General features: G+C 42.6%; 1 protein-coding gene across 1 annotated transcript in view; it reads right to left on the reverse strand.

Moving 5' to 3' along the window:
• Positions 1-6,411: 6,411 nt before the first annotated feature.
• The window catches only part of LOC121171141 (oxysterol-binding protein-related protein 11), a 64,968-nt gene continuing 56,057 nt past the window's right edge, over positions 6,412-15,322 (reverse strand). Inside the window, exons 11-13 of the mRNA XM_041002649.1 lie at positions 13,907-14,089; positions 8,390-8,543; positions 6,412-6,731 (exon numbers count right to left, since the gene is read on the reverse strand). Of these exons, the coding sequence (XP_040858583.1) occupies positions 6,666-6,731; positions 8,390-8,543; positions 13,907-14,089 (403 nt within the window). The 3' untranslated portion in view covers positions 6,412-6,665. The remainder of the gene's footprint in view (positions 6,732-8,389; positions 8,544-13,906; positions 14,090-15,322) is intronic.

A 15,322-nucleotide genomic window follows, 5' to 3' on the forward strand; every position in this document is an offset into this window, starting at 1 on the left:
GTGGCTTAGTGTCCCTGGCTCATGCTGACTAGTAGGTGCAAGAGCCTGGCTCGGCATGACCTGTGCTCCATCCTGATTTCTAATTTTGCCTGGGGGCTAAGGATAGCTCAGTCCTGCCCAGTTCACCCTGCTCCATTACCAATTCACACATTGGCCAGCCATTGGAGCTACTTAGCCCAGCTTGTCCGACCCCCAGGTCTGGACCACATGTTCACCAGTGGGAGCTATGACCCACCAGGGGTGTTTCCCAAGTTCCTCCACTTGATCCACTGCCAGACCCAGTTCTCATACATGCCATTGGGTTTAGGCCAGTGCCCGGCGCAGTCTGGCCTTCCACTTGGCCTTGTATGAGCTGGTGAACGTTGCAGCACGTCCCACCCCACACCCTATTCAGGATGCACATTTGGGTGCTGCTGCCTTGACCAGTCCAGACTGTTGTCAGTTCCTTTACCCGTGAGTGATGGCAGGCTCCTGGGTCACACCTAGTTTAGTCCATCACCACCCAACACTTGAGCTAACCAGTGGGGCTAGTATTTCCACAGGGTTTGGCCCACACATCCCCTAAGAATCCCCCGGATATGGTTCTCTTGTGTGCTAGTTAATGTCATGGCCCTGCCTAATGAGACCTGTCTCCTGATCCATCATCATGTCAGGTGATAGGATATGATCCTGCTAGACAAGCCCTGAGCCTCAGCTTTTGCATGGACTGGTGTTCGGTGCTCAGCTTTCTTCGGTAATTACAAGTTCTACACAGGATTGATAGGAGGTTGGTATATCAGACTTTTCCATAAAGATCATCTGGTCCCTCTGCTCTAACCTACCAGGTCTCATTACCCTCACTTACCTTCAAGGGAAGAGTTACTCTGTCGTTGGGGGTCTTTAGCATTGATTGACGAGCGGTCCGCAGAAACAGAACAGTAAACTTCCTTCAGGACTAGGGAGAGAAACTTTCTCTGGTCCTTGCCTGGTTCCAACTTTGGATCCCTTCCCTCTCTCGTAATGACCATCAGGATCGCTCCAGAAACTCCTCAAAACTAACAAACAAACAATCTAGAATGGATAGAGAACAACAAGGAAGGCTTAGAATCAGACAGGAAATGGTCAGCGGGGATGCGCTTATAACTCACTGGGTGGGACACAACGATTAGTTACTCCTCACTAGGGTATTGAAGATTTCTCTGCACACCCCTCCTAAAACTGTTCACCTAAACTGTTGACATATGTCTTGTTAGAGTTATAGAGTTAGACTACCCAAAAATAGCCAGGTTCAGCAAAATCATGCTTCAACGCTATAAACTGCTAAACAGTAAAATTAAAATAGACATGAGACAGCTGAATAGTAATGTATAGCCATTTTAAGGTGTATAGAAACCAGTTGTATATAAACTAAGAATTGAAATGTCAATGTAGAAGTCACAGGATGTGGTTCAGAACTTGCATTCTTTTTTTTTTTTCTTTTAACATATTGGTTACTCAATACTACGTCAACTAATTCCATAACGTTATAAATTGTTACTGATGTAATGTTGGGGCTTTTAATTGATTGGGATGATACTCTGCCAGCTCTACCTTCAGACCAGAGATGGTCTCTCCAAGGAACTGTTGAACTTACCAGGATAATAAGATGCATAAATGCTTGGTAGATGCTTGCAATGAAAGAATCTCAACTGAATTTGAACTGTGGTAATGCAACAAGGTGGAGGAATCCACCATGGGGGTGGTTGGGGAGGGGAGGGGAATCCCAGTGCCTATAAAACTGTGTTACATAATGCAATGTAATCAATTAAAAAAAAAAAAAAGACACAAGAGACACAGAAAAAAAAAAAAAAAGGATTGATTGACATCCCAGAAGTACAGTGGGTTTAACATGGAGCTACCTAAGCAGCAATTCAAAGCCCCCAAATCCCTGAGCTGGCTGCCAGGGGGCCAGCAGGTGGAGCCTGGTGGCTGGAAGTTTTAATCCCCAGACCCCAAGATCGCCCCTTCTCCAATCCCATCCACTACAGAATGATGGCAGCGGGTGGGGCCCAGGCCCACCCAGCTCTCCAGACTTCCTCCTTCAGTGTACTCACCATGAAGGGAGCAGCCTCTGGAGTTCAGGCAGGCCCAGGGACAGGTCACCGCGTGAACACAGGGTGCTGGAAGTTTTAATCCCTTGAATTTGTTCTTTTGAAAAATGTCTGTTCATTTCCTTTGTCCATTTTATTACAGGGTTTTTTTTTTGGGAGGGGGAGGATTCTGTCCCTGGGTTTCTGAAGCTCTTTGTAAATCCTGGATATTAGTCCCCTATCACTTGTGTAGTGTGCAAAAATTTTCTCCCATTCTATTGGTTACTTCTTCACTTCATTGTTTCCTTTGCTGTATGGAAGCTTTTTAGTTTGATGTAGTCCTGTTTGTTCAATTTGGCTTCGATTGCCTTTGCTTTTGGTGTCTTTTCTAAGAAGTCTTTCCCTGTTCCTGTATCTTGGAGTGTGCTTCCTATGCTTTCCTTTAATAGTCTGATGGTTTTGGGGTGTAGATTTAGCTTTTTCAACCATGTAGAGCTGATTTTCATATAATGTGACAAGTGTGGTCTTGCTTCTACATCTGCAAGCTGCTATCCAGTTGTCCCAACAGCATTTATTGAAGAGACCAAGTTTTTCCCTGGATTGTTTTTAGTTTTCTTGTCAAAGATTAGTTGACAATACAAGTGTGGGCTCGTTTCTGGTGTTTCTATTCTGTTCCATTGATCTTCTCTGTTTCTGTAACAGTACCAGACTGTTTTGATGACCACTGCTCTGTAGTATGTCTTGAGGTCTGGAATTATGATTCCTCCACTTTGATTTTTATTCCTCAGGATAGTTTTGGCTACTTGTGGTCTTTTGGGATTCCAGATGAACTTTTGTATCATCTTTTCTATTTGTGAAAAGAATTTTATTGGGATTTTGACTGGGATTGCGTTGAATCTGTATATTATTTTTGGTAATATGATCATTTTGATGATGTTGATCCTGCCAATCCAGTAACATGGTAAGTTTCTCCATTTTTCAAAGTCTTCTATTTCATTTTTAAATGTTTTATAGTTTTCCTCATAGAGGTCTTCCACATATTTAGTTAGCTTAATTCCTAGGTATTTAAGATTCCTCTCCTCTTTCTCGTTCATGGATGAGAAATTTCTTTCTCATTCATGGAATTATTTATGTACACTAGTGCCATTGATTTGTGTTCATTAATTTTGTATCCTGCTACTCTGCCAAAGTCTCTTATGAGTTCCAACAGTCTCTTGATGGAGTCTTTTGGTTTTCCTATGTAGAGAATCATGTCATCTGCAAATACAGTCAATTTCATTTCCTCTTTTTCAATTTAGATTCCTTTTATTCTTTTTCTTGCCTAGTAGTTCTGGCAAGGACTTTCAATATTATATTGAAAAATAGTGGTGACAGTGGACATCCCTGCCTAGTTCTAGATTTTAGTGGGAGGTTTCCAATCTTTCTCCATTTAGTATGATGCTGGCATTGGGTTTTTCTTGTGTTGTTTTGATTGTGTTGTAGAATGTACCTTCTATGCCTATCTTTTTTTTTTTATGCCTATCTTCTTTTTTATGCCTATCTTGCTTAGGGTTTTCAGCATGAAGTGGTGTTGGATTTTATCAAATGCCTTCTCAGCATCTATTGAGAGGATCACATGGTTTTTGTTTTACAATTTGTTGATGTGATGTATCACATTTATTGGCTTATTTATTTAAAAAAATAGTAATCAGGTGGCGGGCACTATTGTGTAGCAGGCTAAGCCTCTACTGGCTTTCCCACATAGATGCCAACTCATGGCCTGGCTGTTCCACTTTTTTTTTTTTTTAAAGAATTTATCTATTTTTATTGGAAAGTCAGATATACAGAAAGGAGAGACAGAGAGAAAGATCTTCTACCCGATGATTCACTCCCCAAGTGGCCACAACAGCTGGAGCTGAGCCCCCATCCAAAGCCAGAAACCAGTAGCCTCTTTTGGGCCTCCCACGTGGGTGCAGGGTCCCAAGGCTTTGGGCCATCCTCAACTGCTTTCTAAGGCCAAAAGCAGGGAGCTGGATGGGAAGCAGAGCTGCCAGGATTAAAACCCGGCACTCATACGGGATACTGGCACGTGCAAAGTGAGGAGTTTAGCCAATAGGTTATCATGCTGGGCCCCTGCTCCACATCTGATCCAGTCAGTGCTTAGGGTCTGGGAAAGCAGCAGGAGATGGCTCAAGTCCTTAGGCTCCTGCGATCATCTGGGAGACCCAGAGAAATGTCCTGGCTCCTAGCTTTGGATAGGTTCAGCTTCAGCCATTTGGGGAGTGAACCAGCAGATGAAAGATCTGTCTCTCTCTTTCTCTCTATAACTCTGCCTTTCAAAACAAGACAAAACAGAGTTCATCCTAATATATGGGAAGATTCAATGATCTACATATGCAGTGCTTTCCAGAATTTTAAAACTTCTATTTCAGTAATTCCTAAAATGGCTCAACAATGCCCCCAAATAAATGAGGCTCATGTTTCAAACCATAAAACAAAGTATCGCATTTCACTTTAAATTCTCCCTTTGTCCATAGCAGAAGTTAATTTTTAAAAGGTATTTTTTATTTTTGAAAAGGCAGCAAGAGACAAAGATCTTCTATCTGCTGGTTCACTCCCCAAATGGCCACATCAACCAGGGATGTGCCATGACAATGCCAGGAGCTTCCTCTGGGTCTCCCATGTGGATACAGGGTCCCAAAGACTGGGGTCATGCTCCCCTGCTCTCTAAGGACAGATGCAGGGAGCTGGATCAGAAGTGGAGCAGCCAAGACATAACTAGATGTCCATATGGAATGCTGGTGCTTGCAGGAAGACAATTAGCCAGTCCAGCCATCACATCAGACCCATGTCAAATGTTTTAATTTTTAAAAATGGTTTATACTTACTCTTAGAGATGGAGTTTCCTGAAGAATTAAACATAAAATTAATGTCCCTCCCAAATGTATTCTACTAAATATAAGCTTATTTTTCTCCAGTCATAAAACAGACAAAGGATTCATTGTTCTCTAGTTTTATTACTTTTTAATTTTCCCAACACATTAACTAACTTGTTTTGAAATTTTTTTTCAGTGCATTTCACAGCAAAATGGAAAGGGAATCATTAAAATGGTTGTACATAAACCAATTCTTGTAATTTACAGTTTGTTCAAAAATCTGTTTTGCTGTTTTCACCCTATCCATCCCTCTAACAGAACACACTTATCAGAGCACAAAGCTTACACTTCTTAATGATGATGCAACAGACGCGGCCATCTACAATGGCTGGTGAATAACAGGTTCATGTTCCACACATTGATTGGAAGACTACGCAGGGAGAAAGAGTAAGGCACCACTCTTGGAAAATTAAGGTAGCTTGCAGTAACAAGTGCTGAGCACCACACGCAGGTGCTTGGTAAATACTTGAATGAAGAAAGCCATCATTAGCACTATTCATTGCCAACAATTCTTCCACCTCAATAAAATACTTATTTAAAAAAGAAAAAAAAAAGATTTGTACCTGAATACAACTTCCTAATATCTTTCTTATTATTATTTCATACTTTCTTCAATATTTAAATTTCCTTGAAAAGAAAAGCCATACCTTATATACACTCAGTCACACAGATAACTGAATTCCTGACAAGTAGGAATAGCCATGTGGTTTAATTCTCGAGTGAACAGAGGTAAAATAAAGCATACATATCCAGAGGGATAGTACATAATACTGGATATTAAGCTACAGATGAAAGGAAAAAAAAAAAAAGGAAAAAAAGTAACAGTTTTAATTTTTCATATCTGCTATTTTCTTTAATGCCTTAGTTCTCAAGAAAGGCCAGAACCTCATCATACTGACATTAACACATTTTAAAAAATTTTCTCACAAGTGTAATATTTAATAAAACTAGGTATTGAAAAATGCTCTGAAATTTTTCAAGTCAATGTCGTTTTCAAGTATATTAAAATGCTCAGAAGAAAAAATCCTCCATGGTTACACCTCTAGTCAATTTATAAATAGAATTTTTAAAAGAGTGTTCCAACTGAGGTGGGTGACGGGCACGTTGCTCACGCACAGGCACACAGTCTTTATGAAGAAACAGAATGCCTTGTTACTACAGCTCGGTTGGATTTTTTGTTTTTGTTTTGCTTTTAACACTGATTTCAGGCACAATGGCTGAATCCACGTCTAGGTCATGTTCTTTCTCCTCTTGCTTGTTTTTTAAGAGTAGTGAATACTTCAGTTACAGACAAAAGGCAAAACACAAACTCTGAAAGAGACCTCACGTTTTACTACAAAGAAATCAAAGTCATTGAGTTCTCATGGTCTTCTATCTGCTGCCCCTGTGCAAAAAATAGGGGAGTCCCACTTAGCCTTCGGAGCAAGAACTGGAGAAGGGCTGAGTCAGTTAAGAATCCAGGTAAAAGGTTTTCAGGTGGTATTGCTCGCATCCTGTGAACAGAGTGGTGAGAGGGCCACTGTGTTTCCCCAACACTTTGGTCTCGCTGCAGTCTACCGGGGCCCCAGTGGCTACATTCATGTTGAGCTAGCTTCAGTGTGTGCAGCTGGGAAGCAGGTCACTCAGTGCGATGACTCCATTCTGGGAGGGTTTGGGGTAAACACAGAAGAACCGCATTTGGTCGAGTCTGAGAAAGCATGTGTCACTCCGCTGGCTGTGTGCTTGGAATTACTTTCCAGAGGGGTTTGTGATAAACCCAGCCATCTCCCTGAAAGAAGTCCAAGAAAAACAATCAGTCTTCCACTCTGAAAAACTCTAACCACAACTGGAAGCACTTCACTGTAATGTAACGCTTCTTTGTGAAGACGCAGTCTCTTCGCCTAAGACTTCACATAATGCCTACAGTTTAATGAGGATTACATGAGAACGCTAATATGGGACGACTCAAGATGCTTTCTTTTGCAGAAGACATTATCTCAGAGCTACAGGCAGCAAGGGGAACACAAAGACACAGTCCAAGCAAAAGATGTTGCCCATCTAAACTTGTATCTCTAGAATGTGGTGTGCTTTGGGATTTTCTGGCCCTTTTCTGACTCTCTACCATCATTAGCTTCCCCTGGTTCTGGCCTCTCCTGTAAAAGGAGACAACATTGCAGTTGCAAAGTGAAGCAGAGTCCAGTGAGGAAAAGCCTGAAGCAAAACTCAAAAGCAGCACAGTGGGGTTGCAACTTGGCTGAGTTCAGTATTAATGGGTCAGATTTAAACCTCGGTCCTCAGCCTCCATAGCTCCTTCAACTCATATGTGTATTTTCAAAGTTTGCATATTTATTATACTTTGTTACAAAATGTCTTAGGAGTTGTCAGTTGTTTGGTTCATAGTGCTGGACTTCGCACCTTGAAGAAATTAGGCTCCTCTTAGCATCTCTCCACCCCTGCCACTTTCTGAGATGTATTTATTTATTTGAAAGGCAGAGTTAGAGGGGGGAAGTGAGCTCTTCCATCTTCTGGTTCATTCTCTGAGTGGCCACCGTTGCAGGCAGGGCCAGGTTGAAGCCAGGAGACTGGAGCCAGGAGTTTCCTCCAGGTCCCCCAAGAGTTGGCAGGGACTTCAGCACTTGTACCATCTGCTGCTGCTCTTCCCAGGCCCTTAGTACAGAACTGCACAGGAACTGGAGCAACCAAGGACCCAAACCAGCACACATACTGATAGCAGCTTTCCCTGCTCTATTATGATACCAGCACCATCAGCTCTGGCTCATAATTTATCTTCCTGAGATTTATTTAAAAATAATGAACAATAATATATATTTTTAATCTTCACATTGAACACAGACTTGAGTGCATCAGACTTCTATATAAGAGATGGTCTCTCATATCAGCTGACTGTTGGGGAACACATTGCTGTAAGTGTGCTTAGGTGATGTCCCCGATGCTACACAATGTCCTCTTACATTACTCCAAAATCTTGCTTCCTGGTAGAAAGTTCTTTGTGATAAGCTCCCAATTTTTGACAAAGCATATACTAAATGGCACCCATGATTTGGTTCTCTGCTAACCCTCTCCACATGTTACCACTTTACGATCCACTAGGTATCCAGTTACATCCGTCACGTCTCTCTCAAAATGTGGTCTTTGGAAGTGAAGAGCATTTGGTACAAAAGGCAGTGAATAATAAGTTGCATTTGCTTTTTTGGTAACTGAAGATTCTGCTACCATTTGCATCTGTGGCCAATTTAGATTCTTAAATATATTGCATCTGAACTGCACTTAAACCAAATTGATTGGACAAAGTGTGAAATGCCCATTAGAAATCTCATGATTAGGGTGTACTACTTCTAAAAATAAAACTGGATACAACTAAGCCCAGTAAACCCTAGTCCCTACTCAGCAGATCCGAGCTTTGGCCAGCACCCACAAATGGCATACCTCTTTAACAAAATATTTGGTCTTCCAGGGAGTGCCTGTTTCAGTACGATGCCTTTCTTCAGCTCTCTGGCGTTCTTCCAGGGTTCGCTTATGCTCTGTGGCCTTGTCAATCTCAGATTCTCTCAGAGAGTCAGTCACATTTTTCCATAATCGCCTGAAATACAAAAACTACATATTTTACACAATCTCTAAAGAAAAGATAACTGAATAGAATGGACAGCCTTCAATATTATATTAATTTAAATATATATACATATTTGATACATTTATATTTTAAAGGTTTTTTTTCACATTATAACAATTTTTTTTAAAGATTTATTTTTATTATTTTTTCATTGGAAATGCGGATATACAGAGAGGAGAGACAGAGAGGAAGATCTTCCGTCTGATGATTCACTCCCCAAGTGAGCGCAACAGCCGATACTATGCCTATCTGAAGCCAGGAGCCTCTTCCGGGTCTCCCACGCGGGTGCAGGGTCCCAAAGCTTTGGGCTGTCCTCGAATGCTTTCCAGGGCCACAGGCAGACAGCTGGAAGGGAAGCGGGGCTGCCGGGATTAGAACCGGCGCCCACATGGGATCCCGGGCGTGCAAGGTGAGGACCTTAACCACTTGCACCACCGCGCCGGGCCCTATAACAATTTCTAAAGCTTATTTTTAAAACCAGCTCTGTACTTTCCTGCCCAAGAGCTACAAGATCACTGACACTGCTCCTGTCCATGATGCTGATTCTCTTGAAAGCAAAATAATCTGTATTTTCCCAAGCCATACAGGAAGCTGCTTATTTATTTTTTAAAAAGACTTTTATCTGGAATGTTTACAAAGGGGTAGAGACAGAAAATCTTCTCTCTGATGATTCACCTTCAAGATGGCTGAAAGGCCAGGCCTGGGTCAGGTCTGGGACAGGTCTGGAGCTTCTTCCAGGCCTCCCACACAGGTAGCAGGGACCCAAATATGTGGGCTAGCTTTTGCTACCTTTCCCAGCCATTAGCAGGGAGAAACAGAAGTGGATATCCTATGGGATATTGGCATTACAGGTGGTGGCTTTACCCTCTATGCCACTACACAAGCCTCAAAGATTTTTATAAGGATTAACAAGTAAAAAGTAAAATAAACTTCAAAAAATTTTAAATCTGTTTTTATTGGAAAGTCAGATTTACAGAAAGGAGAGACAGAGAGCAAGGTCTTTGGTCCACTGGTTCACTCCCCAAGTGGTTGCAACGGCCGGATTGAGCTGAAGTCAGAAGCCAGGCTCTTCTTACAGGTCTCCCACACGGGGATAGGGATCCAGGGCTTTGGATCGTCCTCTACTGCTTTCCCAGGTCACAAGCAGGGAGCCGGATGGGAAATGGAGCAGCCAGGATACAAACCAACAGCCATATGGGATCCTGGCACATGTAAGGCCAGAACTCTAGCCACTAGACTACCATGCATCAGGCCCAGAAAAATAAACTTAAAATGCTAATATATAAACGCAGACTACCTGTGTTTTGGACACAACGAGGACCACATTTATTCTCTTGTCTCTGTTGAGCAGGAAACCAGACAAAGGTGTTTAGCAAACAGGTAGGTATAGGGCAGTGATCTTTCAGACAGGGAAATAAATGAGAGGAGTATGTTGGGCGCTACAGCAAAAAGATGAACTCACAGCCTTACATCACATCACAGACAGAAACTAATTCAAAATGGACCATAGGCCTCAATGTAGAAGAAAAAAATAGCCAATACAACTTCTAGAAGGAGATATGGGAGAAAATCTTGGAGGTTTTGGATAAGGCAAAGATTCTTTGGATGTAATATCAAAACTACAGTGAATAAAACAAAACATTAATAATTCTACTTCATCAAGAGTAAAATCTTTTATACTATAAAAGCAACACTAACAGAACGAGAAAAGATAGTGTGCTAGATGAAAGTATTTGCAAAACAGATATCCAAAAACTGTCATCCACAATTTACCATGAATTCTCACAAACAATAAGATAAACAACTCAAATAAAAAATAGATAAAGGATATAAAACTGTAACTTCATCAGAAGATACACAAATGGTTAAAAGTAATAAAAACAGAAACAAAATCATTATCAGCAAAGAAACACAAACACCACAAAGTGACAGTACTGGGCACAAACTAGAATGGGAATAATAAATAAGACTTGGGATTAGTGTTTGGTCTAGTGGCTAGGATGCCAATACTCTATATCCAAGCACCTGAGCTCCAGTCCCGGCTCTATTCCCTGTTCCAGGTTCCTGCTAATGCGTACCCCAGGGGCCAGCAGATGATGGATTGGAATGCTTGAGTCCCAGCTGCCCACATGGGAGACTTGGATTGATTTCCAGTGTCCTGAGTCTGGTCTAGCTCAGAATCAGCTGCTGCAGACATCTGTGGAGTGAGCCAATGGATGGAAGGTCTCTCTGACTCCCAAACAAAGACAAACAGCAGCAAATGTTGAGGATGCAGAGCAAAGGGAACTATATTACATGCCTGGTGGGAATATACAATGATGCAGCTGTTTTAGAAAACAGTTTTGCAGTTTTTCCAAAAGTTAAACATAAAATGGTTATCCAACTCTGCAATTTCAATCCTAGGTATTTATCTAGGAGAAATAAAAGTGCATGACCACACAAAGATTTGTAAGACAATTCTCCTGACAATGCTCTGATTCATCACAGTCTCAAACTGGAAACGCCTATCAACTGCTGAGTAGATGGCAAAATGTGATGTGTCCACACAATGTAATGCTATACTCATCAACAAAAAAGGGTAAACCACTTATACATGCCATGTCAGGGACGAGCTTCAAATCACTAGGCTAAGGAAACAAGCCAGGAATATAAGCTCATATATTGGATCATTTCATTGACATGAAATGTTGACACAAGACTGAAAGTGGTTGTGATATGATCACAAATACACTGCAGCTATCTTCTGCGGCTCCTGGCTCATAAATGCTTTCCCAAAGCAGACCAAAGAAACTAGACTTCCTTTCTGCCAATTAGAAACCCTCATCTTCCTCACCTTTCTCCGATACCCCTTGGCTGACAGAAGAAGACCTCCATTTTAGAGGGAGTCCCTTGCCATGGCCAAGAGGAAGAGACACTTTGCAGAGAGGCCAGGAATCACTACAGCAGATAATCCCTGTAAAGTCTACTGGCATTAGATATGTAAAGAACTTTCCATAAAAATCCGCAAACACAGGAACTGGAGAGCTCCTACAAAGCTGAACACATGCAGGTTTCCGCAGGGTGGTACACCCAGAGAGCACACATGCTCCAAGCCCCCTTGTCCCGCCCTGCCCTATGTACCTTCCCATCTGTCACATCTGGAATACTTTCTTTCCTTCTTTCCTTCCTTCCCTCCTTCCTCCTTCCTTCCTTCCTTTCTTCCTCCCTCCCTCTCTCCCTACTTCCTCCCTCCCTCTCTCCTCCCTTCCTCCTATCCTCTCTCTCTCTTAAGATTTATTTTTATTGGAAAGGCTGATTTACAGAGAGAAGGAGAGTCAGAGAAAAGATCTTCCATTGCTAGCTCACATCCCAAGTGACCACAATGGCCAGAACCAGGCCAGTCTGAAGCCAGGTTCCCATGTGGGTGCAGGGTCCCAAGGCTTTGGGCCGTCCTCTTGCTCTCCCAGGACACAAGTAGGGAGGTGGATGGGAAGCGGGACCGCCATGATTAGAACCAGTGCCCATATGGGATCCCGGTGCGTTCAAGGCGAGGAGGATGTTAGCTGTTAGGCCAGCGAGCTGGGCCCCCTAGTAGGTATTTACAGTTTTTCTGTTTTTGTGATCTACCCCTTTACCTCCGCTACCCATCTCCTGTTACTAATTTGTAAGAACATTTACAGTTCTTGCAAACCCTCCTCAAAAACTTATGCTCAGTTTAAAAATACTTGAAACTTGCTAAAATATAACTATTTCATATAATGTCATACTTCAGTGGTGAGTTTAAGACAACCAGATCAAACCAACCCTAATCAACGGACTGATGTAAACCAATGAAATAACCGACGGTCACGGGTTGTTAGTAAAAAGGTTTGCATTAACACACGGAGTTTTGGGGCTGGCTTTATAGTGCTGATTAAGCTACCACTGGTTTTAATTTTTTCCTTTGATTTTAAGATTTATTTATTTCAAAGTTAGACTTAGAGAAAGCCAAACACACACAGATGTGGGCAATTGCTTCCGGGGCTCTGCGTGCTACCTGGTGAGAGCGGCTTAGAGTGCACCTGCCTATGGTGTGAGGCACAGCTTCCAGGCCTAACTGTGGAGCTGACCTCCAATGAGAACAGGAGGTCTAGGGGAATATGCATGGTATATGACCTCTGACCTGACCAGAAGGTCAAGGGAGATACACATGCTTTCTGGCCAATTACTCTTTGTTGCGGGGGCGGGGTAGCGAGACTGCCAGAAGATGCTCTCCGGCCCTTCTTTTCCTTAACCTTTAAAACCCTGGAATTTGTGTTGAATAAATGGACATTCCTCACCAGCTTGTCCCCGGTGGTTCTTATAGTCAAACAACACCATCGCCTCACCTTGGTGACATGAGGGCCTGCTGGAAGGCTTAAACCGAAAGACACAAATACACACACATGGAAAGTAAGAGTAAGAATCTTCCTTCTATTGTTTCAATCCACAAATGGCTGCAACCACCAACACTGGACCATGCTGGAGTCAGGAGCTTCTACCAGGTTGCCCATGTGAGTAGCAGAGACCCAAATGGTTAGGCCATTTTCCAGTACTTTCCAGGGCTATTAGCAGGAAGATGGCTCAGAAGGCGAAAAGTTGGAACAGGTGGCAGCTTCAGATGCTATGCTGCAATGTCTGCCCCTTAAGCTGCTCCTGGTGATACAAGCATCATAGGAGTGCTGGGCAAATCCTGGGTGCTCCCTGTTCATATGCCTGTGAAGACAGTAGAAGATGGCTCAGGTACCTGGGCTCCTTCCATTCAAGCAAGAAGATTCCAGATGGAGTTCCAGACTCCAGGTTCCTAGGTCAGGTTGTGGTGGTATTTGGAGAGCAAAATCAGGAAATGAAAATATTTCATAATCCCAGAGCCTATGAAACTGTGTCACATAATGCAATGTAATTAATTTTATATATATATGTGAAAATCTTTCATATAAGTAGCACAAATTCTCTAAAGAACAAACAAAACCAGGGTCCGGCTCAAGTCATCGCCTTGAACGCACCAGGATCCCATATAGGTGCTGGTTCTAATCCCGGCAAGGCCACTTCCCATTCAGCTCCCTGTTTGTGACCTGGGAAAACAGTTGAGGATGGCCCAAGGCTTTGGTACCCTGCACCCGTGTGGGAGACCTGGAGGAAGTTCTTGGCTCCTTGTTTCAGATCAGCTCAGCTCTGGCCGTTACAGCCACTTGGGGAGTGAATCAGTAGATAGAAAATCTTCCTTTCTGTCTCTCCTCCTCTCTGTACATCTGACTTTCCAGTAAAATTCAATAAGTCTTAAAAAAAAAAAATCTGGAGCTTCTCTTTCCTGAACGGATGTGAGGAGGACATACCTGGATTCAAAGGGATCCTGCTTCTCCAGGGGTCGGACCCTTTTCTTCATCACGGCCAATTTAGTCAAGTCCACGTACTTTGTCTCCCCGTTGCTGTAAGTAAACTCTAGGACACTATTCCATTCTCCCTGCACTCTGCAGACCACAGTGTTGGTGAGATTGTGCTTTACTTCAGCTGTAACCCTACAAACAGGCAGAACAGAAAGACCATTTTCATGAGGAGGCAGCATGTTTATTTAGCAGGATTCTAAAGATGCAAGAACACGTGGTGTGAACTGAATTAACTCAGTGTCAACCTGTCAGAGTTGGACTCTTTATATATATATATATATCATTATAGCTTCCTAGATATTTTTTTCAAGGGATAACAATTACTAGCTATCAAATTGGAGACCTGATTACCTTAAATTATTATTTTTTTTTAATAAAAGACTTACTTTTAATGGAAAGGCAGATCTACAGAGAAGGGGAGACAGAGACTGATCTTCCACTTGCTGGTTCACCCCACCCTGAAATGGCTTTAATGGCCACAGCTGAGCCAATCAGAAGCTTCCTCAGGATCTCCGTGGGGGCTCATTGCTCCAGATCATCCCCACCACTCTCCACACCACAGGTAGGGAGTAGGATTGTAACTGGAGCAGCTGGAACATGAACTGACACCCACATGGGATGTCAATGACTGCATGTGGAGGACCAGCCAGTTGAGACGTTGCACCAGCCTAATCTTTAAGATGCTTTCCATAGGGTGTGGTGTGACGTCTCAATTGGCTAACCTTCCCCCTGCAAGCACTGGCATCCCATATGGGTACTGGTTCGCGTGCTGGTCCTGGCTGCCCCATTTCCCTTCACATCCTTGCTTATGGCCTGAAGCCTTGGAACCATGCATCCATGTGGGAGACCCAGAAGAAGCTGCTGGCTGCTGGCTTGGAATCAACTCAGTTATGGCCATTGCAGCCACTTGGGGAATGAACCAGCAAAGGGAAATCTTTCACTCTGTCTTTGCTTCTCTCTGTAAATCTGCTTTTCTGATAAAAATAAATGAATCTAAAAAAGCCCCAACCAAACAAAAAACAAAAACACAAATGCTTTCCACAAAGCCAGCATAAAGATTATATTAAAGCATTAAAAATATAAATATTTGCGTGGTTTTAAAAATATTTATTTATTTTATTTAAAAATCAGAATTAGAGAGAGAGGGAGAGACAGAGACAGAAATCTTTCACCTGCTGGTTCACTGCCCAAATGATTGCAATGGCCAGAGCTTGGCTGATCAGAAGCTGAGAGCCAAGATTTTCTTTCAGGTCTCAATAAGTATACAAGGGCCCAAGGACTTGTAGCATCCTCACCTATTTTCCCAGGCCATAAGCAGGGAACTAGATTGCAGGGGATTAACTGGGATTTACCCAGTGCCCATGT

The sequence above is a fragment of the Ochotona curzoniae genome, unplaced genomic scaffold, assembly GCF_017591425.1.
Source record: "Ochotona curzoniae isolate NIBS_2020 unplaced genomic scaffold, NIBS_Ocur_1.0 scaffold_2587, whole genome shotgun sequence".
In the NCBI taxonomy this organism is placed as follows: Eukaryota; Metazoa; Chordata; class Mammalia; order Lagomorpha; family Ochotonidae; genus Ochotona; species Ochotona curzoniae.